Below are 26,830 nucleotides of genomic sequence, written 5' to 3' on the forward strand. Positions count from 1 at the left end.
ATTATTCATATACTTTCATTTTACAACATTAATAAGAATACTATTCGAAAATAGTGAAACTGCAGTTTATATGTATTCCATAGCCTTCCTTATTATTCATGGATGCTGTCATTGTTACAATCGATATACCACGGACAATGTTTTTCATATTGTAGGCCCTATTAACAAAAAAATTATCAGTTTTATTATAAATATAAATATAAAATTCTAGTATAATTACAGATACAGAACTGAAAATTGGATATACAGTATACTGTTTGATGGCATTAATATTGCAAAGCCTTCTGTGTATCTCTACTTCTATTGTTTCCTAAGCGAAGATCTCGTAACACAATAATATTTCAAATCGGTAACAACTTCGACTCGGCATTTATTTTGTAGCCCACACCTTATTGTGTATATATGTAATACATATTTCTGTTTGCAGCGCTGTTTTAAAGCATTAATTGCTATTGAGAAACTGAATAATTTAAGAACAATTGAGGGTGTAATAAAATGAGCTTAAATTAGCATCATTTTGGTTATTGTACCATACAGGAAACAAATATTGTTCATTAAGAAATAATGTCACGTTTTACTATTCATTACCAAGCTTTCATATAAAATAATTGGATCCAATGTTATACTACCTATGTATTGTTGAATTGATGTGTCAGTAGGGAGGTTGCCTGTAATTAAGTATCGTTATCAGCAGATAATAATGCACCACTGAAAGTAATTATAGCTGATAATATCGTTTATCAGTTGACTGTTACAGCAGAAAGAGTGTTATGATTATTTATTTACAGCTATTGGAAGACCACGAGAAAAGAACATATTAAGTTCATTTATTGTCAATACGAGATTTCAGCAGACCCTGGGTACTGTCTTTCCATTAAACGCCCATGAAAAAAACGTACTTAACCGTTGCGATATTATTGTTTTTATTTCAGTCGCTTTTACTTTTACATTAAGAGCTTCAAGTCTAAAATTGTCTCCTCCCAAAAAATTAACAAAATTGACTTAACACGTTCCTTTCCTATAGGTTTCTTCTATTTAGTATAATATAAAATGTTATTTATTTTCTTGCACTTGTAGTAGTAGTAGTAATAATAATAATAATAATAATAATAATAATAATAATAATAATAATAATAATAATAATAATAATAATAATAATAATAACAATAATAATAATATTGTTACATTTGTTAAAGTATCAACTTTCGTAACTTGATTGTGTTAAATAATGAAACTAAATGGTAGGCCTACATTACTTTGGCGGGATTTTATACCATTGTCAAATGAATAAATACATAATAATAACACTAATTATATTGTGGATCCCTGTCACCATGGCATGGCACGTCCTCAGGTTGCAGATAGAGGAGACGGCCTCCAGAATAGCTGCGAATATATTGAATAAGCAGTTGTGGACAGCCGATAGGGGGTGGTCCTCCAGCTTGGGGTTGGGTGAAGGGCTAACAAGCCATCACCGTAAAAAACAGCTTGTTACGACACCATACAATATGGGAGGATAATATTAAAATGGATTTGAGGGAGATGGGATATGATGATAGAGGCTGGATCAATCTTGCACAGGATAGGGACTGATGGTGGGTTTATGTGAGGGCGGGAATGAACCTGGGGGTTCCCTAACAGCCATTTGTAAGTAAGTAAGTAATGATATTGTTAAATTTGTTAAATTAACAACTTTCGTAACTTGACTGTGTTAAATACTGAAACTATTACGGTAAGTCTACATTACTTTGGTGACTAGTTATGCGGACCATTGTCAAATAATAATAATAATAATAATAATAATAATAATAATAATAATAATAATAATAATAATAATAATAATAATAATAATAATAATAATAGCAACAACAATATATGCTAGCCAACAGCTGTAAGCTAATAATAGAATAGCACAAGGATTTCAATAATAATAATAATAATAATGAAAATTAACAATGATGATGATAATAATAATAATAATAATAATAATAATAATGAAAATTAACAATGATAATAATAATAATAATAATAATAATAATAATAATATAATTAAATTATATTTCACAGTTACGCAAAAAGCAAGTCTATAAATTAATAACCAATGGCAACCATAACAGATAATTCTGTAGGACCAAAAATTAATCTTTATGGGAATATTTTTTATTTATTATTGAAACAAGTCCTTTGAAACTAACAGAAAATTGTTTGCATCATTAATTATTAAATTCATAATTCAATTTGATTCGACTGTGAGGAGATGACGGCACTGCCTTTGTGAGGCAGTTGCTGCGGGAAAGACAAATGACCATTGTCTGCTTGTGCTACTCCCTGTGAGTAGTCTCTGAAACTATGCGTACATCGTTGCCAGATTTCACATGCATGTAATGCTGAATGTTGAAATATTATAAACGTTATATTTTTTATAACAAAGAAAATTTTCACGTTTTATTTGGAAGAAAGTGTCATTTTTCATACGAATTCTCCATAAAACCTGTTTTTGTTGAAAATATCGTGATTATAAAGTAATTTCGTGGATTTCTATTAATTTCGCGAAAACCTGCGGAGATATTCCACTTAATTTTGGACTTTCTTTAAGGGATTTGGATTTTCCATGCATAAAATTAAGTTTTTGACATATTTCGCGAATATCGTTAATACCAAAAAGTCACATCCCTAATTATAAGAGATTTCACTAAAGACAACTAGTTGTATTTATTACAGAGTGGATCCGCTGTTTCTGACTGGGCGCTCATAGTAGACCGCTATCGGGCTCAGAACACTAGCAGAGTATTTGCCAAGCACCTCGGTTGCAGTTTTGACTCCTCATGGAAACTGGTTAATTGTCTGAAACAAGGAAGGAGCTTCGTTGAAATTGCCAATGCAGAATTCCAGGTATTTATAATTAAGTTCAATACAGATAACATATAAGAATATATCTATGCAGTTAAAGTATTTCTGTAAGAAACAATTATGTATTATTTGTTAAAATATCTTACAATATAGACCATAAGTTTTATAGCATAGAATCCATAGTAAAGTAAATATATGCAATCATAGGCGGAGGTAGAGAATTTCATTAGGGGGTGCCCCTCATACCACAATTTTTGTGACCTAGAACTACGGCCTGGTAAAAATGTAGTTTCCTGTATTCTTACATATTGGATAATATTGTATTTGTTCATTTTTATGTCCAATATAGTAAGAGAAACGTTATATGTATTTTCAGTAGGTCTATACAATAGCATTACTGTCCATCCATGTGGTTATGTCACAGGTCGTCGAAATGGGGAAATCAACAGTTCTGTACTTAACAGGGCCCTTTCCTTTAAATTATTTTATCCCTCCTCAGTAGCGGCTGGTGGTCAAAATAATGAGTGTGCTACAATCTCTATATCTGCCTACTGTATACACTTATATTTATTTATCGTAATTTGAGACTCGCCTAGTGATGAAATATGAAATCCATACGACGTTCCTTCCTACTGCAGAACTTGTCTATTACCCTGGTGTTAAACGTTAAACCCCTCAATCTTGGATATTATACTCTTTTCTATTGACAGTATTGCAAGAGCAGTGAGGCGATCCTGGGACATAGTGTTCCTTAAAAACGTTTTTATGCGTTTAAAGAAAGAAAAACATCTTTCTGGCTCAGCAGTGGTCATTGGTATTGTAACCAAAATATTTAACAACTTCGTTACTTCACAGAATGGATTCTGTGAATTGTTGAGGCTATGTTTTGTAACAATTGAACAGCTCCATCTATATTTCGGAAGTCGAGTCTTCCATATAGAACTCCAAGCTGTGTCTTTAACATTCGTTTTTTCAGTATAGTATAGCTGTTGACAGCAACTTCAAGTTCGCGTTCAGGAAAATTATGCAAAAAATTGTCAAAAAATTTGCTGTTTAACAATTTTGTTGTATCTAGGTAGCTTAAAGACTGGAAATGATGAGTCGTTTCCTGAATTATACGGTCACATACTTCTTTGGCTTCAATTTTCGGATTCCATTTTCCGTCGCTTGCCGACTGATTCAGGAGGAACCTCAAAACACTGGTAGATGGCAGCAGCAGTCGGACACTTGAATTACCAAATACGTAGCAAATAGTTCCGAGTTCTTCCACAAACAAGCATTCTTTCGTTACGCTTTACTTTTGCAATCTCCAAGCTGTGTTGTGCTGAAGCTGACTACAGCACTTCCCCGCGTAAAAATAGCCAATCAGAGCAGTTATTTCAGCTTCACACATGCGCATTAATTGTCTACATTCTCATAGAGTTTTGAGTAGCACAACGAATCCCCGAGGCACCAAAGAGCGAAGACTAAACACTCTATAACCCGTCATGAACATAACCACGGGAAATTGTCAAATGACAGATGAAGTACTATGGTATTACAAATACATTATTTGAGCAAAAATTATCATTGTGCTGTAGCACTGTAGCACATAAGGACGGGCCGCCCCTGTCCCTCCTGCTACCAAGGGGGATAATAGGATTACACCATTGATGGCTTTTCAATATTATTGTCATTTTTCTCCATATTTATTTTTGAAATTCCACGTGTTTCTCCTTTACATGCCTACAGCTAACATTTATTGTAGGCCTAATTAAATGATTATAATGTTTAGTATATGGCTAATACACATGTTAGTACTAGTTATTTTAGCCTTTCGTTTCCATTTTATGTAAACCCCAATTTAAGGAAAATTCCTATTTAAGGGGGGAAAAAAATAATTCCTTAAAGATTCGTTAAAAGGGGTTCTGCTGTAATTGTTATTCATGTTGTTTTATCTCCTGATTTATAAATTAGAATCACTATTACCGGTATATTCTTTAAATTATTTCGATAAATACCAGAAGATAAACATACATTGAAAATTAAGATTAAGAGAAATGAAATATACAAAGCAAGAACACCAGACTTTTTGACAATTGAAGCGTCGGCTGGAACAACGTTGTAAGTTACAAAATTTTCATTCGGCGTGTTTCCATGTAATAATGTTGTATGTCATGTTACCTTACTATACTCTTTGGCTTGCAACTGTCCATCAGTGCAGTACGTGAAATTTGTCCACTCAAAAGTTTGCTACCCTATAAGAACAACGTTGTACGTGTACACGTTTTTGCAGCTCCTGTAAATTTTACCAAATGTAACTTATAACGTTGTTCCAGCCGACGCTTCAATTATTTGGTTAGGCTATTAAGAGTCGTTATAACAAAAAAAAAAAAAACCTCCGGAAAGAAACCATGTTCTTAAATTCATCAGCAGCTTCATCTTCATTGATGGATAGAAAGAATCTGCTTAGCCTAGGAGAAAAAGAGAGTTTGTCTCAAAACACACAAGTTATACTGATCCGGTCCGGAGTTAGCTTTGACTATAAGCAGGTGTTGAATTAAAAAAATCGGGTCTCGACATAGCTCAGATGGAAAGAGCATTCAGCACGCAAAGCTGAGAGGTTCTGGGTTCGATTCCCGAAGCTGGAACGAATTTTTCTTCAGTAATAGTTATCTACATGTTGACTACATATAGTCTTGATTATTCAATGAGGACGGCAAGGCCTCATATAGGGGAGAATCGGGTAGTATCGGACATCGGGTAGTATTGGACACTGCGTTTCTTTCATCTACCAGCATATGGTAGTACCTGAATGACATGGTTACGTTTCTCTATGCGACATCACAGAAACGTAACCATGTCAATCAGGTACTATCATTGTGTGGTAGATGAAAGAAACTCACTGTCCGATATTACCCGATGTCCGATACTACCCAACTCTCCCCTATATATATAAAATGTGGCAACCGTGCTGGAAGATTTTCGTTGCCTCAGGAGTATACGCGCGCGTCCGGTGGAGAGGAGGCGCGGGACGTGGGGGCTCGGGCTTTGGCGAATGCTGAAGTATGGTGCGGCAAGATAAACTACGGGCCCGGCGCAGAGTGGAGGGGACGGACATAAGGGAAAATGTCTGAAAACAGATTGTTCCCGAAGATCGAAGGTCCGAGAACGTGTGCTTTAGTAAATAAAAGCGCGAGCAGCCTTCGAAGTTTTAGTTAGATAATCAGCTGCGAGAAAGCTAGTTAGTGGATCTGAGTTCGAGTTGCAGTAAACTTGAGTGGGTCCGCAACTCTGGCAGCATCCAGGCGAGTGCGGCGTATCCGGAAGTCTTGGGTTCAAAGTGCAGTGAACTGTATCTGGAAGGCTTGGGGTTCGATATACCGTGAACTTGAGTGAGTGAGCTAGAAGAACTAGCCAAGGCGAACGAATTTTAAACTGAGAACTGACAGTTTTGTTTTGTAAATAGTGCTTTGTGAACATTAGTTGAAATTAGGAATACATTGTTGTTCTTCTCAATAATAAACGTGAATAGTCATTGTCGTTCTGTGGAGTGCAATAACGACTACTGTGTTGTAATGTTGAGTGGAATACCCATTGTTGATGGGTGTGTTATTAAGGTTAGAAGTAAAACTCACATTATTGTTGAAAATAAAAGTTACAATATATATATATATATATATATATATATATATATATATATTTATATTATATACACATTTCCTTATAGAATATTTTTGAGTTTAGTAAATTGTCGTATTTTGAGAGGTCCTCAAGTTCATTACTGAGTACCCAGGCACCCCCAGAACTCCCCATAGCTCCGCTTATGATGTAATGTGTGCATGCCTACATAAAGCAGTGTTATTGAACTTCTTGATTTTCTCGCTCTTGACACGAGAAGGGATTAATGTGGCCAGCACTATGCTCCGACCATCTTTAATTCCAGGAAACGACTGCCAAAAGTTACTGCTTGGGATTGATCCTATGCCCTTCCATTCCATAGTCAGTTACTGAGCACAATGCTCCAGCCTCCAGCTATCTTTTGCTTACTGTGATTTCAGCCTCAAGTTGGTCTCTTTCCCTGGGGTCCAGTCTTGGATGGGAACTTTACTGTGCCAGGGGATGATTGGTTCGAAGGATGGCAAGGGAGGGATTGGCATTTTCTTTGGGCCACTCCTGAAGAAATGATTCGTCGCAGGCAGTTCAATTCTGGTCTTCAATACATGAGTGGCGTCACAATACAAGAAGCTGCTTATTTTATATGTTAGTATCCATTCTTTATTTTTAATGCGTTGTTAATTTCAGATCCTTCATTCTTGAGTATAGAACTACAGTTAAACCTGGATATCTGCGTGTTCCATGTTCGCAGGGTCAGGAGTAAGCTACATTCTAGCACCAGGTTTCCCCTTCTCCTTTACTCATCTTCATCATTATCCTCATCCATTCCTACACTACACTTACACTCACCTTAGTACACAATATAACTCTCCACAGATACACATCATGCATAGTGTGGCCCGCCAAAGTGGTGTGCAACTTGAAAATGAGTCACAGGCCTGCCATCTATCCGCAATATGCGGAACCCGAATCACGCAAGCGAAGTGGGTAGGCATTGGATACATACATACATGTTCACAGGTTCACTCATTCTCGTGACACTATTTTCAGACATCACGCAGCTATTCACAGCTATATTGTAGCAGAAAGAAAAAAAATAGTAATTTATGATAAAAGTGTTAAAAATGGCATTTTAATCCTTGGGAGAAAAATTTGCAGTTTTTATCCGATTTTTAAAAACTCTTTCTTTTCCCTGATTACTTGACAAAATTAAGGATTTTTACACAAAATAAACCCCTCATATTTTTGGGGGCAGGGGCAATTTTTTTAAGCGAACACTGAAATTTATTTGTTTTAGCCCTTGCCCACAGTTTTTATGTTCGAACAAAATTTCTTTCACTGCCTTACTTCTAAAAGAACACTGAATAAGCTATGAAAACAGTTTCCTTCCTTATATCATTAAGGAAAAATGTAATTTTATTTTTTGAAAATTTCAAAAATAAAAATAAAAATTTAAGATCATGGAGTTTTAAATTAACTTTCTTAAGCAGTAGGACACTGTTTGTAGTTTGGAACTTGGCTACGTTAATCAGCCTCATTTTGGTGCAATAATGATGAAAAATATCTCAATTCTAAGTGTACTTTGTGTTAACATTAGTGTTAGTATCAGATTTATAATGACGTGTAGTTTGATATCATGGTCTATGAAGAAACAGGTTGCTATGACTAATTTGGTATATTAAATATTATAGCACTGACAAATCGTTTCATAATGTTAACTTTATGATACAAGTTATGTCTTCTTAATAGAAGTCATGACGTTTTAGTTGTCATGGTAATATTTTACGGCACTAGTACGATAATGTGGCATATTATGCACGATTTTCACTAATGATAAAGACTGTTTACAATGCTGATGTACAAACAATTTTATTTTCAAATTCTTTGATACTCCCTTCGCCACACTACACACTCTGCTTGAACGTGAATTCCATCATGAATAAAGACCAGTTTCTGTCAGATGCGTTTCCAATTCACTGTGGGCTAAAGCAAGGAGATGCATTATTACCTTTACTTTTTAACTTTGCTCTAGAGTATGCCATTAGGAAAGTCCAGGATAACAGAGAGGGTTTGGAATTGAACTGGTTACATCAGCTGCTTGTCTATGCGGATGACGTGAATATGTTAGGAGAAAATCCACAAACGATTAGGGAAAACACGGGAATTTTACTGGAAGCAAGTAAAGAGATAGGTTTAGAAGTAAATCCTGAAAAGACAAAGTATATGATTATGTCTCGTGACGAAAATATTGTACGAAATGGAAATATAAAAATTGGAGATTTATTTTTTGAAGAGGTGGAGAAGTTCAAATATCTGGGAGCAACAGTAACAAATATAAATGATACTCGGGAGGAAATTAAACACAGAATAAATATGGGAAATGCCTGTTATTATTCGGTTGAGAAGCTTTTATCATCCAGTCTGCTGTCAAAAAATCTGAAAGTTAGAATTTATAAAACAGTTATATTACCGGTTGTTCTTTATGGTTGTGAAACTTGGACTCTCACTCTGAGAGAGGAACATAGGTTAAGGGTGTTTGAGAATAAGGTGCTTAGGAAAATATTTGGGGCTAAGAGGGATGAAGTTACAGGAGAATGGAGAAAGTTACACAACACAGAACTGCACGCATTGTATTCTTCACCTGACATAATTAGGAACATTAAATCCAGACGTTTGAGATGGGCAGGGCATGTAGCATGTATGGGCGAATCCAGAAATGCATATAGAGTGTTAGTTGGGAGGCCGGAGGGAAAAAGACCTTTAGGGAGGCCGAGACATAGATGGGAACATAATATTAAAATGGATTTGAGGGAGGTGGGATATGATGATAGAGAATGGATTAATCTTGCTCAGGATAGGGACCGATGGCAGGCTTATGTGAGGGCGGCAATGAATCTCCGGGTTCCTTAAAAGCCAGTAAGTAAGTAAGTATAAAGACCACTTACTGCAGTACAAAGATTAATGCTGATATAGTATCTCAGCTTACAAATTACTACTGGGAAGTCCGTAGGAGAATGAAGGAAATCCAAGTTTCATAAGCATTGGCAACAACAATATTTTAATTAAATATTCAGTGAACACAGTCAATAAGAAAAACTTATGTTACATTATATGTAATTAATGATTTAAACAATCGCTGTTTGTCGTACTACGAGCATTTTCTTCAGTCAATTAGAAATAATTCCCTCTCACTTTAATTTTTAAAATAGTAATTGGTAAACTTACATACAAGAAATCAAATTTCCCGAGCAATATTTAAAAGCAAATTGTGTTGTTTCCATTTCTCGTTGTCTCACCCATTTCTTGCAAACGCGACTACATCTCTCCAGACAGCTTCAGAGTGTTGTCACAGCACACAGGGTTTAAAATTTCTTTGCGGAACGAAAACTTACATTGTCTGGATCAAATTTCTGCACATTTAAAGAACAAAACTAAAATTCGTTCTATCATTTATTATCATAATATACTCCTCTCTTAAATTGACTGAGCTTATTGGGAATTAATTCAATAACTTTCCCAAAATAAGCTGTGAAATATTTCATATAAAATAATTATTTTCTCGGAAAGGAAGCACAAAGGAGCAAAATTGTATTAAACTTTTTTTATTTTAAATAACTCAAGAAATAACCTCTTGGAATTAATGACATTACTTACGGTTCATCCTATATAATGGCCACTGAACATTTCCAGTGTGTTTAAAAGTTATCAAACCACCAATTAAAGCTCTAGTTTTAGCTACAGAAAATAAATCAAGGCCTTTTAATGAATCTGATGTCTGTGAAATAACTCTTCTTTATATATATATAGTTGTATTCATGGTCTATTGTTTGTGATTGCCAGATGAAAATGAAACACTTGCGCCGGACTTTACAATTACCAACAAGTTTGTTGACCAGAAGATCAGGGAGTTGGTGTTACGCTATAACTACACCCTGAATCCAGAGGGCATCTATCAGGCTATAAAATATATGTATACCTACTGGCCTGATCCCAACAATACCTATTACATCAGAGAGAAATACATAGAGGTGAGTAGTAATCTTGAAAGGAAAAACCTAGGGAATTGTAACAACTTAATTTCATATACGAGTGCCGTCCAAAAAGTAAGTTTCCCTGGAGCCATTTACAGAAGGAAAACACAATATCATGGAAAGATTTATTAATTTATTATTATTTTTTTATTATTATTATTATCATCATCATCATCACTATTATTATTATTATTATTATTATTATTATTATTATTATTATTATTATTATTATTATTATTATTATTATTATGTGTTTTTGTCATTTCATACTCACGAAAAACTACTTCCATAAAATTTAATTATTCTCTTAATAACGTCTGTATTATTAGGAAAAATTCTATTAAAGATCTTGGTGTATTATTCGATTCTAAATTATACTTTCACGATCATGTTCAATATATTTATAATGATTCAATAAGAATGCTTGGTTTAATAAGGTCTATAACTTATTCTTTTTCTACTCCAGAGTCTCTATTAATACTATACTTTACTTTGGTTCGATCTAAACTTGAATATGCATCTGTAGCCTGGAATTCCATTACTTCAACTGATTCGGTTAAATTGGAAAATATTCAAAGAAAATTTATTTCCTTATGTGCTTTTCGATTTATATCCAATTCCTCTGACTTTAACTATGAGATTACCTGTAAATATTTTAACTGTTGTAGCCTTTATCCTAGACGTCAAAATCTTGTTTATCAATTTTTTGCAAAGTTATCAAGGGTGATATTGATTGTGAATCTATCATAAACAATATCAGCCTTCGTATTCCTTCAAAAGGTTTAAGATTTCAAAAAATTTTTTATAACAGAAATTCAAAATCACTTTCTCCAGTCTGTAGATGCATGAAATATGCCAATTTGCATGGGCACAATTTAGATCCTTTTAAGGTATAGTTTCGTTTTGATTATTAGTATTTACTGTTCTTGTTCTCAATTTTATTTATGTATGTTTTTGTTTATTTAAGATATTATTTATTTGTTTTTGCACCTTTGTATCTTCTGTTTGTGTATTGTGCTGAACTGTAATTGGCCTCTGGCTGTTGTTCAGCACACAAATATTAATAATATATAAAATAATTAAAAATAAAATTATTATTATTATTATTATTATTATTATTATTATTATTATTATTATTATTATTATTATTATTATTATTATTATTATGACGATGACGACATTGTATATTGTAGAAGAACTTCGATTTGATATGATGTAATATTTTGGAATATGTTTCACAGATGCTTTCAGACTTCCTGTATCGAGCACCTTTCGACAAAATGGCGAAGCTATTGGTGGAACAAAATGTTCCCGTTTATCTGTACGTTCTAAACACTACAATTGAAGCTTTCAAGGCGCCTTTGTGGAGGAAGGTACCTCATGACACGGAACATTATCTGTTGGCTGGTGCTCCCTTCATGGATATAGGCGAGTATCATTACTTAATGTAAAGAGGTACTACATAACCAAGGGAATATACTAAATAAAGAAATGGTGCAGAAGCCTCGTAATTTATACTTAGCATATTATGTTGCTTCACACAGAACCTATCGTCACTGTGCCTGTAAAAATGACTATGTGATTTGAAATCAGCTTTATGGGAGAGTGAAAAAACTTCACAGAAAAATTGTTTGTGTTTATATCACTGTGCTAAAATATTGTTATTTCCTTTATTAAGACTGCAAATGTATCAACTTCCAATTTTTAGGAACAATTTTAGAGACCATTCCAGTGGTGGCCGGTGAGGCATTCTGGTGGTGGTGCCAAAAATGAAAAAAGGTTGTACGCAAATTACCCTAGTGAAATTGATAATCGCAGTTCACGTTTACATTATGTTAAATAAAACACATTAATTAAACCAGCTATTTTACCAGGTATACAGTTAATAATGCATCTAGTAACAGCTACAATAACATTTCCGAAACTAATAACGAAATTTACAGATACAGATAATCAAAACTTTCACAGTATTGTTAGTCAAATACAAATAACTTTTATAACTAGTAAAATTACTGGCAAAAACACACCAGATAAACAGTGATGTAGATAATAAACAAACACGTTTGCACTTTATTTAACAGGCCGATGAATCCAAGGCAGTGGCCTGAATAACACATGTTCATGTCCTGCACAGATCTCATGTATCGTTAACAGAAGCATCAATACTATAACAACAGTGTAGCGATATTTAGTTGCCGCAAAATAAAACAAATATTACACAACATTAACAAACAGTTTTACATAATATGAAAAAATATTTATCTTTCTAAAAAGAACCATGACTATCCCTGCATTCAGTATAGTTATGGATAATAATTTACACATTCAAATCCAAGTTATGTGCATTAGTTTTGAATTGGCAACATTACATTAACATTTGGCACGGAACTTTAACTTGTGTTTTCGTGCAAGTCTGCAGTTGATCATTCTTCCTAACGTCTCCAACAACCCTGCCATCTAGCGAAATTTCTGCATTACTGTGCTCTAGCGGGCGGAATATTAACTACTGAGTCAAATTGAATTCGGCTCAAAGTCTGCCATAAGAAACGCATATAAACTTGAATCAGTAGCCTTTTGTACAGTGTTATATGGACGTAGACAGTGCCACACCGAATTGGCTCCAACATTCGGAGAAACGCTGCAAGAGTGCATCCGGATCTGTGCGCACGCTCGTTCAAATGAAATACGAATAAAATGTGTAGAAATAAATTATTACAACTGCTTTCTAGGATATTACTTTTTGTTTCTTTCATTGGTGGTGCCATGGCACACTGGCACTACCCCAAAAGCCGCCCCTGGACCATTCTGATCTTTTAAGGGGAGAGGACGATATTTTTTTGGTGGAAAGTGAGTAAATTTTCGAAAAAAAAAAAAAAAGTATTTTTCTTTAAAATACTCTGTGATATGTGTGGAATACATTGCTTAACATTTTGTAGGTATTTGTGCCTTTATCGAATGTTGAGACGCCATTTTTAAACTTCCTGCGCTCTGGATTTTTAAATCACATAACACCTTTGATTGTTGTTTCAGGTAACTTCATTTTTTTGCTACATTTCCAGACAAAAATGGATATAATTTCTGAGCTATTAAAGATACATATATGAAATTTAGAATACACATTATCTAAATTATTAGGAAACTTTTCTTTGTAACAGAATTTTTCTAATTGATTTTATTTTTAAAATATGTCTGTCTGGTTGCAAAAAAGAAAAGAAAAGAAAAAAAAAAAAAAAAAAGGAAATATAAAAATGTGTTATTAAATTTTAATTGCTTATTTTATAAATGTAGGAACTAATATCAAAATTCTGTTACAGACAGTTTGTAGAGAGCATGCTTTTACAAGTAAATTGTTAAAAAAAAAAAAAAAAAAAAACTGTTTGAATTTATCTTTAAAAATGGCTTGGATATATCAGTTTTAGTGAAATCCTGCATTGGGTACATTATTTTTTTTTTCAAATCTGGGCCCCCAAATAATTTTTTTCAAAATATTTATATTTGGTTGAGTTGCTATAGCCATGAGCTCTCTACATGCAAAAAATTAATATTTTACACCAAATAGGGAAAAAGTTAAAAAAAATACCCCTTAAATGCTCGTAATTCATTTTTCTAAAAAGTGCAGGCTTTTGCAGGCACACTGACACTATGTTGTTTTGGGTCCAGGACTAATGTGTAGTAGTAGTGGAGTCAATCCCATGTATAGCTTCATGGGTTAAGATGTCATGCTTCGGAATGGCAGTATGGAGAGCTCTCTGGTTCGAGTCTTCATGGGAGAAGAAATTTCTTCATGAAAATTCGGTTAGGATATGGGACCGGTGCCTACCCAGGATCATGAGGAAAATGGGGAGCTACAATGAGTAGTATAATCCGTGTAGCAAACCAGCTTTGTGTGGGTGGATGGATAGTTGGATTAGTGGGAGGAGGAGTATATTTATCTTCAATCCAAAGCTTTTTTTACTGATATGGTTTAATGGTGTCTATTGAAATGTGTTTCTGAACTATACTTTTGGTCTAAATTACTTATCATAATCTTACCTAGGCATGCATTCTTGTCTGTGTTGTTTTTTTTTTTGAAGGCCTGCATCTTTTTAATATGGATAATAATAGATCATTTCTCATGTTGATAATATTCATTTTCACAGAATTTTTCCCGACAAGACCACGTCTGGACCGGAATATGTGGACAGACAATGATCGCAACATGAGTCATTTCTTTATGAAAGCTTACACTGATTTTGCCAGATACGGGTGGGTATATAATTCACTTTACAATGTTGTAAACTTGTAAGGAATATTATAAATATATCTCAAGTTTCGGTTATTTTGTGATAAATAGTTATGGATGATGTGTTTTATAACCCTATATAGACTTCAAATTTAAGGTGGGAGGTACACCATTGGACTGCAAAAATTTAGTAAATTCATTTTTTTGTATTTCAGTTACTATAAGAGCTAAATGAACAAAACTTTTCATGCTTAATATACATACATTACACTTTATAAAACACTATTCAGAATATTAAAATAGCTAATAATTACTTGTAAAAATAATATCAAATTTGCATAATTTTTTTACAACCTTGAAGCATTTAGGCCTACATAATGAAATCTACAATTGATAAATATCTGCATGATTCTTTGTAAAAACCTACATCAACAACATAGTCTAGGATCTTTTACCTATTCCTTCAGGAAATATTTTTTTCTTAATAAAAATTTTTAGAAAATTTAATATTGAAGGTAATGATGAAGAAAAAAAGATCCTAGACTATGTTGTTGATGTAGCTCTTTAAAGCATTCCGGTAAAAGAATCATGCAGATATGAATAATTTCAAGGAAAAATTGTTCCGGGTCCGGGTATCGATCCCAGAACTCTTCGCTTACCGCACGAATGCTCTACCGACTGAGCTACCCCAGGAACTATACACGACACCGTCACAATCTTTCCTTTGTATCCACACAACTCACTTGAGCTGACAAGACGCCAGAACTCAACTGTGAGTGCACACAAATACTGTGTGACTTAAATTGTGGCTTTCTGTTAATGTACCTCCAGTAACAGATGTATTATGCAAATATTTAATTAGGTAATTGTATATTTTATTATGTAAATGTTTCACAGTTGCAAAAAATTATGCAAATTTGATATTATTTTTACAAGTAATTATTAGCTATTTCAATATTCTGAATAGTGTTTTTATAAAGTGTAATGTATGTATATTAAGCATGAAAAGTTTTATTCATTTAGCTTTATAATGGCTGAGATATAAAAAAATGAATTTCACTAAATATTTGCAGGTCAATGGCGTACTTCCCCCATAAAATAAGAAAAAAATTTTCTTATATTAGAACGTAATATTCAGGTAAATCCTATAGAGAATAGATATACGTGACTGTTTTTTTTTTTTTAATTAAGGTGTTTTATTTAAGTTGAAATATACTGAAGAACCTTAAACGTTAAGCATAGAGTATTAAAAAGAAAGTTGAGTTACTTGCTTACCATTGCACATTTGTTTTTAACTACATAATTTAAATACTACAATAATAATACCACCAGTAATGTTTTTGTTGCCAATTGCAGCAAATTGTGCAACTCCGTTTTTGCTGTATAATTGACTAAGTTTGAGGCATTGTCAGATCGTCGATTTTAATTGATTGCAGTCCACATGGATTCAGCATTTTCCGGTATTATGAACCTGGATCAATTTCAATAGATTCGAGGTATCTTTGAAGCATTGGTACCTCAATTTTATTTGTTTCACTTATTGAAACATTCTCGAAAGCCCCTCTTAATCTGTCAAATAGTTTATGTAAACTAATGTCCAAGTTGGAAAGAAAACTTGAGGCAGATTTGAAAATTTATTATCGAAATTATCAATTGTGCATATTGTTTTTATTTTATATAATTTTTCTTACATTAATTTTTGATGGTGAATGTTGAAAATTGAGGATAAATCTGAAAATATTTCTTCTTATATACATTGTAAGATCGTCTCTTATTTACCACGTTCTTTGTATGTCTGATTTTTACCTTGCCTGACCTTAGCCTTCATTTTTCTTTAGGAATCCTACACACACTCAGATTTTGGGATTGCATTTTGAGGTAGCTCGCGCGGGACAGCTGAAGTACTTAAACATCAACACAACATTCAATTCAAGCGTGCTACTCAACTACAGACAAACTGAGACTGCCTTCTGGAGCACATACCTACCAACAGTAATTGGGCACCTAGTGCCAACATATCCACCAGTAACAGAGGTCAGTTGCATTATTATTGTTTTTTACGTATGCATCTTTGAGGTCAATTCAGTCGTAATATTTCTAGTGACAACAATAACAGTAGTGGTCTCTCTCTGGCATAGTATTGGTGGGAACCTAAAGAACCCCTGCAGATTGCCTTCTGGAGTGTGACGTCCGCATGTTTGCTGTTGATAGTGCTGGTAGTGATTTGCTGCATCCTCTGGAGGAACGCAAAGAGGTAAGCCAAGGTAAATGAATCAACCTCAGCAGCAGCACATTTACAAATTACCTTTAGCACACAGCTGATGACGAGCAGATGTTCCTTGAGGACTGGACATGACTGCCTTTATGTTATACATTGTGTCAGATGTTCATATCGTTTTTATAGGAAATATGTACAGTACATAATGGGATCAGATCACGTTCTGTTTGGATACTAGTGGTTTTGTTAAATCTAAAGTTGTTGATATTTTTCATAATTAGTTAACATGCTTTTTACTTTTATCATTTGATAATACATGTCTGGCTAGCTGTTTGACTAGAAGAATGACTGGCTGATCGACCATCTGGCTGGCTGTCTAACCTACTAACTGACTGACTGATCAACCGACTTACTGATCACCTGACTAACTGATCCATCAACAGACTGACTGATCGACCATCTGGCTGGCTAACTGGCTGACTAACCTACCAACTGACTGGCCGATCACCTGACTAACTGATCGACCAACAGACTGACTGATCGACCAACTGACTGATCGGCCATCTGACTGGCTGACTAACCTACCAACTGATGACTGATCAACCGACTAACCGCTCACCTGACTAACTGATGGACGAACAGACTGACTGATCGACCATCTGGCTGACTAACCTACCAACTGATGACTGATCAACCGACTGACCGATCATCTAACTAACTGATCGACCAACAGACTGACTGATCGACTATCTGGCTGACTAACCTACCAACTGATGACTGATCAACCGACTGACTGCTCACCTGACTAACTGATCGACGAACAGATTGACTGATCGACCATCTGGCTGACTAACCTACCAATTGATGACTGATCAACCGAATGACTGACCATCTGACTAACTGATCGACCAACAGACTGACTAATCGACCATCTGGCTGACTAACCTACCACTGATGACTGATCAACCGACTGACCAATCACCTGGCTAACTGATATACCAACAGATTGATTGATCGATCATCTGGCTGGCTAACTAGCTGACTAACCTACTAACTGACTGACCAATCACCTGACTAACTGATCGACCAACAGACTGACTGATCGACCATTTGACTGGCTGACTAACCTACCAACTGATGACTGATCACTTGACTAACTGATCAACCAACAAACTGACTGGTAGACCATCTGACTGGCTAACTAGCTGACTAACCAACTGACTGATTGATCAACTAACTGACCGATCACCTGACTACTGATCAACCAACTGACCGATCACCTGATTAGCTGATGACTCATCAACCAACTAATTAACTGGCTGGCTCACTAACCAACTGAGTGAGTGACTGACAGTCTAATCAGCTGACCGATCAACCGACAGAACGACTAATAACTGGGCTAACTAACCAGCCAACTGAGTGAGTGACTGACAGGCTAATCTGATCAACTGACAGAACGACTAATAACTGTTGATTCATTCCACACCATAGGATATTAAAACCAAGTCTCTGGCATGGAAATCCGACATACTAGTTTAGTTTAATTTCCGATGTCTAGTGATGGGAAATTCAGTGTAAGTAATACATCAGCACCTCATCAGCTAGTGTATGATTGGCACGTCGCATGATGCATGTATCATGCTAACACACGCTTGCCCTAAGGTAGAAGCAGTCATAATGGGAAAGGTACATTACAAATTAGCTTGATTCCTTATTGTTGGCACATGCATACCTTATTGTTAAGACAGTTCGCAGCATTTTTATGAATCTTTTCTTCACTTTCTGCAACATAATCATATGTACACAACCACATGATCATGTTAATATCTGAAATTTGCACTTTTTTTTTTTTTTTTTTTTTTTTTTTTTGCTATTAATATGTTTATGCTTTTGAAATGCATCTCTGGTGTTGCAATTCTCAGTTTTCTACAGTGTTTATGTTCTTAAATGCATCGTAACAGTTGGACCACAGACTTTGTAATTTTGCTTTCGTAGTACCGTACTTCAAATCTTTACAGAGAACAAGATGTCAGGAAATGATACCAGTCACTATATGGGCTGAGGGCAATCCGGATAAGCAATAATACCGAGGGTTAGAGCGCTGTGTGGTTTTTGATCCTGTAATTTTAAAGGGACAAAGTTCAGACCCAGTAATATAAAAAAGAATACTCACATGTACAGCTTGATTCAGGGATTTTGGCCCTTGCAAAAAGTAAGTAGATAGACTAAGAGCGAGTTATTCATCTCTACTGACGGGCTGGGTCACACAGGTCAGGCCGCACAGTCATAGCACCTAAAGGTAAGCATTCACTACATCATATCGCACTCATCGGACGAATCGCATGGATCAGAAAAAGACAATCTTTGGTGTAATTGTTATGTAACTGCTTTCATTACATCGTATCGCACGCATCGGCTCTTGGCAAATCCGTCCACGTTTCTCGGATGAGCAACTTTTCCGATGCGTGCAATCATGGCCTTTTTAATAAATCAATTTTAATTGCTCAACTGTTACTATTATGTTGTGTCATGTTCACTGTCGCGCCAAAATGGCAGACGGAAAACTTATTTCGCTTGTAGAATACTCCGAAGAATTATATAATTTGAGGCATTCCCATTACAGTAATCAGGTCGTTTCTTACATATACATTATGTAACCAATATCTCTTTTGTTTCTTCCTCTTCAATTAAGAAGCATGAAACAATTGCAAATTCTTATTCGCTAACACTCATGGATAATAGACCTAACCTCAAAACTCCTTTGTTTAAGCAATGTCAATATCGTACGTCATAAGTTTTAAACAGCTGATAGGGGATCCAGTGAGGCAATGAGGTAGAGCCATTACAGTGAACACACTGCACTTAAAATATCCGTTGCGTGCAATTCATCTGAGGAGTGCGATACGATGTAGTGAACTCTTACCTTAACACTTCCTTCTTATCATAACGTGGTACACTCCGTCTTAAAACACAATATTCTTCCAGTTACTAAGCACTATGTCTGTTGACTAAACAATGCCATGATGACTTATATTTTCTTGACATGAGTGTCTCTCAGCTAAGAGCATAGGTATTATTTTCATTCTTCCTCTTCCCTCTTCCCCTCCTATGCACGTTTGTGATTAAATTTCTTTCTTATGACGCAAAACACAGCTCGCTCACTAGCCAAACAAGCAAGGACAAGGGTCAAGATCGTTGAATCAAGTTGTACTTAATAAACGAGTTTTTATTCATAATACAGTACAGTATGTAATTGACTTTAAAAAACTTTGTTATTGTTCAGTACAGCATATAAGTACACTACTGTAATTAAAAAAAAAAAGTAATCTGGATAATACGGAAGGCTGATAAATGGGACTCTACTGTATCTTCGATGTCAACATAGCTTCCTTTTCAAGAGGAATGAAATTAGAGTCTGGTATAGGTTTACCATTCGTTTACTAAAGATGTCTTAATACAACAGAACATTCTCCCCTCCGTTTTCCACCTCAGAATGCTGTCGTCTATGTGAATTATATCATTGAGTCGGAGTTTTGAAAAGGATTTTATTAATACTCAATATTCTTGGTTGTCAGGAAGAATGTACATTTCCCATACTGCTATTTCTACCTGCACTTAACTATGGATGCAAAATAACTGCTTTATCTATGACTGTTACTGCTGCTTTGGTTATCTTAAGAACTTGAAATGCAATCCTGAATATGGTAATGGGCTTTTGTATTTTATTTTATTAAGAATATACAGAGTTTAGTATCCCAAACATTATCAGATATGGGATCTCTTAGAAGCATATCATTATATTGTTAAACTTAAGAATTAACATTATTTTATATTTTATTTCTTTGAATCACAATATCATCTATGATATTATAATCATTAGTGGCACAACAATTAATTATTTTTCGCGTACAACTATGTACGTCTTTCTCCTCACTATTTATGATGGGGAGATAACTGGGAATTGACAGTTACATGCAATGCAATCCCCCTAGTTTTCCTTGCCTTCCCCTTATTCTCAGTGCAGTCTGCTTGTTCTCTTTGTATCCCCCTTGTTCTCCTTCTATTCCCCTTGTTCTCCTTATATTCTCTTTGTTCTCATTCTCTTCATCTTATTCTTCGTGTATTCCCCTTTGTTCTTCTTGTATTCTCCTTGTTCGCCTTTTTGTTCTTGTGGTATTCCCCTTGTTCTCCTAGTATTCCAATCACACCCACATGTTCTTTTACCTATATAAAGATATGTAGCATAATAAAATTATGCATCTGTTGACAGGTATTGCACCCATTTGTAGTTATACGTAGTGTATTATTATGATTATTATTATTGCTGTTATTATTATTATTATTATTATTATTATTATTATTATTCATTCATTCATTCATTCATTCATTCATTGTATTCTGCACAGGAGCAGGTCTTTTACTGTAAACCCAGCATTCTCCAGCCTTTCCTATTTTCTGTCTTCCTCTTAGTTTCCTCATATGACCCATATATGAGCCGTTCAGAGCAGAATAAGTCAAGAATGGGTAATAAGGGTTAAAATAAACATTCTGTAAAATAAAGCGCAAAGTAGCAATTAATATTCAATTTATTTAAACTATTAGTAGTCAGTGGATAGCAAGAAGGACATATTACTTGCTACTTTGCGCTGTATTTTACAGAATTCTTACTTTAAACATCATTACCCAATTTTGACTTACACCACTTTTGCTCTGAACGGCTCATATCGTAATGTCGTCTATTGTCTGATATCTTCTTCTGCCCCGAACTCTTCTCCCATTCACCATTCCTTCCAGTGCAACCTTCAGTAGGCAGTTTCTTCTCAACCAGTAACCCAACCAATTCCTCTTCCTCTTCCTGATCAGTTTCAGCATCATTCTTTCTTCACCCAGTCTTTCCAACAAAGCTTCATTTCTTATTCTGTCTGTCCATTTTACATTCTCCATTCTTCTTCATATCCACACTTCAAATGATTCTAGTTTCTTCTCTTCACTTCGTCGTAATGTCCATGTTTCTGTCCCATATAATGTTACACTCCACACAAAGCACTTCACTAGTCTCTTCCTTAGTTCTTTCTCCAGAGGTCCGCAGAAGATACTCCTGTTTCTATTGAAAGCTTCCTTTACCATTGCTATTTGACATTATTATTATTATTATTATTATTATTATTATTATTATTATTATTATTATTATTATTATTAATTATTATTACTAGTATTATTGTTATTCTTACATAGATATCATAAGGGAAGAAAATGGTGGCCACACAAAAGTAAAGTTGACAGTTTATATAAGATTTTAACTGGTTGTGCCACTGCTAATCGATGATGTTACTGCCTCTACTTTTATTGCAGGCAATCTGACCGATACTACAATGGTGACATCATTGTCCTGAGAGATGACGTTGGAGAACCAGGGGAAGGAATTGACAATCATAGTGCAACAATTGAGTACCGAGACACTCCACCGCCCTCTTCAAAATTAAGCCAAGCAAAAACACGCGAGGCTCAAAATAATTTTGATCCTCGACGAACTGCTAGCACCCCATCTTTAAGAATTACTGGTAGTGCTGGATCACTTAAAGATACGTCACATTTCACAACCAGCTCGCCAACTGGCGGGCCACGCAAGCAAGCAACGCCTGTACCATCGCTTAAGAAACCAAAAACGAGAATAGATGAAGGCGGAGTTCCACAGACTGAAGTATAGGAGAGAACTGAAGGTGTGGAGTGTTTATTACAAAAAAGAGAGAGAGAGGTATTGGTTCATATGGAGACTCGAAGCCTATGTTCCTGCAATACTTCTGCTATTGCCACGTAATACGGGGTGTCCTGTGATCTTTCAGCTCAGCCAAGTCTGGGACAAGTCATACTCTGGTGTTACAGTAACGGCCTGGGTTGAGATATGCCAATTGCTAGCTATTGGCAGTGTGACTCTATAAACTCATAAGATATGTTTCTATTCTGTTTGTGTATTCATCAGTAGAGTAACTCTAACCTTGTATGAGACACATTTCTTTTCTCTTTACTACACATAGAATATGAAATTCAGTGTCGAAGAACAAGTTTTCATAAATAACACATTTGCAAAAATATGGATCGTAGAGACTAGTGCTAAGAAAGTTTCGTAGGAAGTACCCAAATTCCCCAGTGTCATATAGGACAAAAATTCCAAACACAGTGAGAAAATTTCGCACCACAGGTTCTATAGTAGCAGGGCCAGGTTTTTTCGGTAAACATTTTTCAACTTTATCGTGAAAAGTGAATAAAATATCATAGTTGTTGTTTAGTAAATTGTCCGAAAACATATTTGAACCTCATAAGCGGCACCAATAAGGCATCACTCATGAGGCAACTAAGCCAGGAGATAATGGTGTGACAATATCATAGTAATAGTTAAAAATGTAACAGTAATGTCGTGGAAATTTCGTCATTATTTCTTTTCACAATGTCATGTCATGTCATACACTCGTACATAATCTGAATTAGTAACAATCTTACAACCAGCATTGTATTTGCAACATTCATGGCGAAATAAAGCTGTTACTGGTAATAATAATAATAATAATAATAATAATAATAATAATAATAATAATAATAATAATCTGTGGCACTACAGCCCATGAAGAGCCTAGACCGACCAGCGGCTGCTGGCCTCACACCCACATACCGAAGCAGAGGTGGACGATCATCCAACCAGAATGGAGGTATTGTGTGGTTAGCACGATGATCCTCCAGCTGGCATTCGCAACCGGATTTCGCTACCTATCGTAGCTCCCCAAGTGCATCACGATGCTGGATGGGCACCAGTCCCATACACTGGCCTAAATTTCATGAGAAAATTTCTTCCCCCATGAGGACTCGAACCAGTGCGCATTCCGTAATGCGAGTCCTAGGCAGAATGCCTTAGACCACGACGCCACGGTGCGAGACTATTAATACTATTACACTTATTAAATCATGATTATTGTTACTTAACTCAGTTTTGTACAAAAAACCCAGTATTCATTGGTCCTGTAGGCAGGGTTGCCAGACGTTCTGGTTTTCTCAGGATTTTAATGGATTGTCTTGTGTCCTGGCTTTAGTTATATTTGTCCCAGAATGTCAAAAAGATTGGAAAAATACATTTTTTTTTTTGCTCATTCTATAAAATTATTTTAAAAAATTCTTATTCAGTTTTCCAAGACCCTGTCCAACCTATGTTCAACATCATCGTCAATTCCTCCTGGTGCCTCCTATCGAGTTGTATTGAAATAAAAATGATAATATTGTAGTATATTTTAGAAATTATACAATATCTTTACTCTTTACTGTCTTTGGAAGTTGATTTATTATTGATAGGATTTAAGCACTTTATCATGCATTTTTTCTGTATAGATCAGACTGTAATATGACATTATTTTTCCAGACTTTATTAATAATCCCAGGGAAGTTCCATAATTTAGCAAAAATGTAACACAATTAAACGTTTAGGCCCTATATAATTAGTTGAAATACATAAAACGAATAAACTCAGTTGTATTACAAATTGAATTAATTCAAATATGTAATCACGTTAAGGTACAGAGCATCATCATTTGTCCAGGATTTGTAACGACAGAATCTGGCAACCCTGCCTGTACGCCATTAAAGAGAATAATAGATTTCTAGAATAATTTGTCTCCCTATTCTTTTGTAGCTAACATCTTCAAAACTAGAAGCAGCCTATTTTCGCGAAAATTCGCGACAAATGTATTGACATAAATCATGATAAAGACTTGCCTATACTTCTTGGTGCATCTCTCCATCACATTTCACGTTTATTGCTAATAAAAAAAAATCTTGTCTTTCATATTAGATATTACACCCCTGGATTTAAATCATTGCGATTTTTATTTATGGAGTACTTCGAAAGAGAAAGTTCATGTAAACAATTCTCATTCTTTGGAGGCATTGGAAAAAAATATAAATTAGACAGGATATTTATGCCATTCCACATGAACAACTGCTGTGTGTCAATGAACTTTGTTTGGAAATAGTATGTCGGCACTACGAGACACTGATGTAACACAAGCTGAGTTCTACTTCACAAGAAAACCAAGTCGCAAATCCTCAGCTTAAACCTAGCACACTGTGTAGGAAACTTGCCGTAACGAGTGTCAACTGCAGACTAATAAGTAACTGGACACCCCGTATTACTAGTACTGAACTAACATTTGTATCAGTAGGCTATATTATAACCTGTCACATGCAATGGAAAGTTTTTGCCCACATTTTGGACTACATTTATATGAAAGAAAAAATGTAGTCTTACAAAACCACAATGTGTGTCTTGTGTGTGCGTCATATGTTGTAATTTTAACCATTTAAGTATAAAAAAATGTCAAAATAACAATGCAAATCTGTGCAGGATTGTGATTTTTTTATATAGCAAAGACTTTTATAATATGAATAACTTCGTATTTGGCTTCAAACTTTGACAGTAACTTGGTTGTGAAGAAGGATTTTGACTTGAAACATGTGTTGAGATTTAATTTTTCTGACATTTAAAGCCTCTGATAGGCTCGGTAATGTTACTCGAGACATGAAAGGTTTGTGTACTTGTTGACTCTTTGACCGTTGAATAATTTCGATGGGCAGAACTTTTCATGAAACGAAAATAACACAGCAGTCACGTAAAACTTAAAAAATAAATACTGTAGGTTCTGTATAGAAAATGGTTAGGCCTAATTATCAGTACATTTAAAGTACATAATAGTATAGGTACACGTTTTAGACGTTCTTTTATCCAGTGAGATAAACAGTCAATTTTTTGCCTAAGAAGCAATTTTGAAATTAAAAGTGCAAATTCAATAAATCAGTAGGTACTTCAGGAACACAAAAGCTTTGCATTGAACAAAGATCATAATATGTTGTAGGCCTATTGTGAAAGAGATTACAGGAACTAATTTTCGTACAAATTGTAGGAACCAGCAATATGGTGATTGCGTGAAATACTTTGTACAGAATAATAATAAATATTGTAGAGAAAAGAAACAAAATGGAGAACAAAAATGAATGGTGAGCTCAGTGCTTATGTCAGGCTGTTAATTGACTATGCAGTAAACCAGGTGCGGTGTATTTAAAGGTTGTCGTTATATTTAGGCTTTTTATAGCCTTGAGTTTATATGGAGACAAACATAAAATCGTTTGGTATTCCTTGACAGTTGCGTTACCATGTTAAGATACAAATATATTTACGTACATGGCTTCTAGTCCAGTCGTATGTATCTAAACAAAAGAAAAGGTGAATCCTGACTCCAATTTTGCTCCGAAATAAGGGTGGAAAGGTTCTGTGAAAGTGAAGGGCCGGCATAGAGGTGTGGGCAGGCAAGATCACTCCGTCAAGGTGGAAGGGGTAGGCAGCAGGGAAGGGCAGCACATACATCTCATTTCCGTACATTTTCATACTGACCACAGAGAAAAAGCGAGTTTTCTTAAGGTCGAATTAGCGACAGGTTAAGTTAATTTAGTTTGGTATGCCTTGCATAAGCTCACAATTGTCTAAGAATGTGCTCTTTCTTCCGAAACATACCAAAAGCCTAACCTAACCTAGACACTTGAATAAAAGTACATCTGTAGAACATAAATAATTTTTATTAGTTACACGTATTTGGAATAAGAATAAAATGTGACAGGGGATTTATGGAAACAGGAAATGTCTTTACTCTTGGAATGTAATTTTTAGGTTAAGTAAGGACGGACTTAAAGGATTAAGTAAATGCGACCAATATCACAGGCAGGATTAGTATACCGTATCTAATAATTAGATAATAGAGTGAGATGGGCAGTGCACGTTAATTGGAGAGTGGAGCAAGATGAACCACGTAGAAAACCACAAGACATGCAATTCATTTTACACTTCTGTTTCCATAGTACCAGTACCATGAATGACGT

General features: G+C 35.0%; 2 protein-coding genes across 3 annotated transcripts in view; one reads left to right on the plus strand and one right to left on the minus strand.

The window, feature by feature from the left end:
- Window positions 1-23,008, plus strand: part of Gli (carboxyl ester lipase-like protein Gli) — a 100,933-nt gene extending 77,925 nt beyond the window's left edge. The window contains exons 6-13 of one of the 2 annotated variants that reach the window (XM_069815997.1): window positions 2,722-2,892; window positions 6,891-7,092; window positions 10,288-10,475; window positions 11,720-11,906; window positions 14,618-14,723; window positions 16,539-16,734; window positions 16,839-16,954; window positions 22,271-23,008. In XM_069815997.1, coding sequence (XP_069672098.1) covers window positions 2,722-2,892; window positions 6,891-7,092; window positions 10,288-10,475; window positions 11,720-11,906; window positions 14,618-14,723; window positions 16,539-16,734; window positions 16,839-16,954; window positions 22,271-22,625 — 1,521 coding nt within the window. In that variant the 3' untranslated portion in view covers window positions 22,626-23,008. Of the gene's footprint in view, window positions 1-2,721; window positions 2,893-6,890; window positions 7,093-10,287; window positions 10,476-11,719; window positions 11,907-14,617; window positions 14,724-16,538; window positions 16,735-16,838; window positions 16,965-22,270 lie in introns of both variants that reach the window. The other variant, XM_069816006.1, reaches the window with a different exon arrangement.
- The window catches only part of LOC138692833 (hemolymph lipopolysaccharide-binding protein-like), a 558,083-nt gene that overhangs the window by 211,046 nt on the left and 320,207 nt on the right, over window positions 1-26,830 (minus strand). The gene's annotated exons all lie outside the window — the stretch shown is intronic.

This window comes from Periplaneta americana, chromosome 2 (genome assembly GCF_040183065.1).
Source record: "Periplaneta americana isolate PAMFEO1 chromosome 2, P.americana_PAMFEO1_priV1, whole genome shotgun sequence".
Lineage (NCBI taxonomy): Eukaryota > Metazoa > Arthropoda > Insecta > Blattodea > Blattidae > Periplaneta > Periplaneta americana.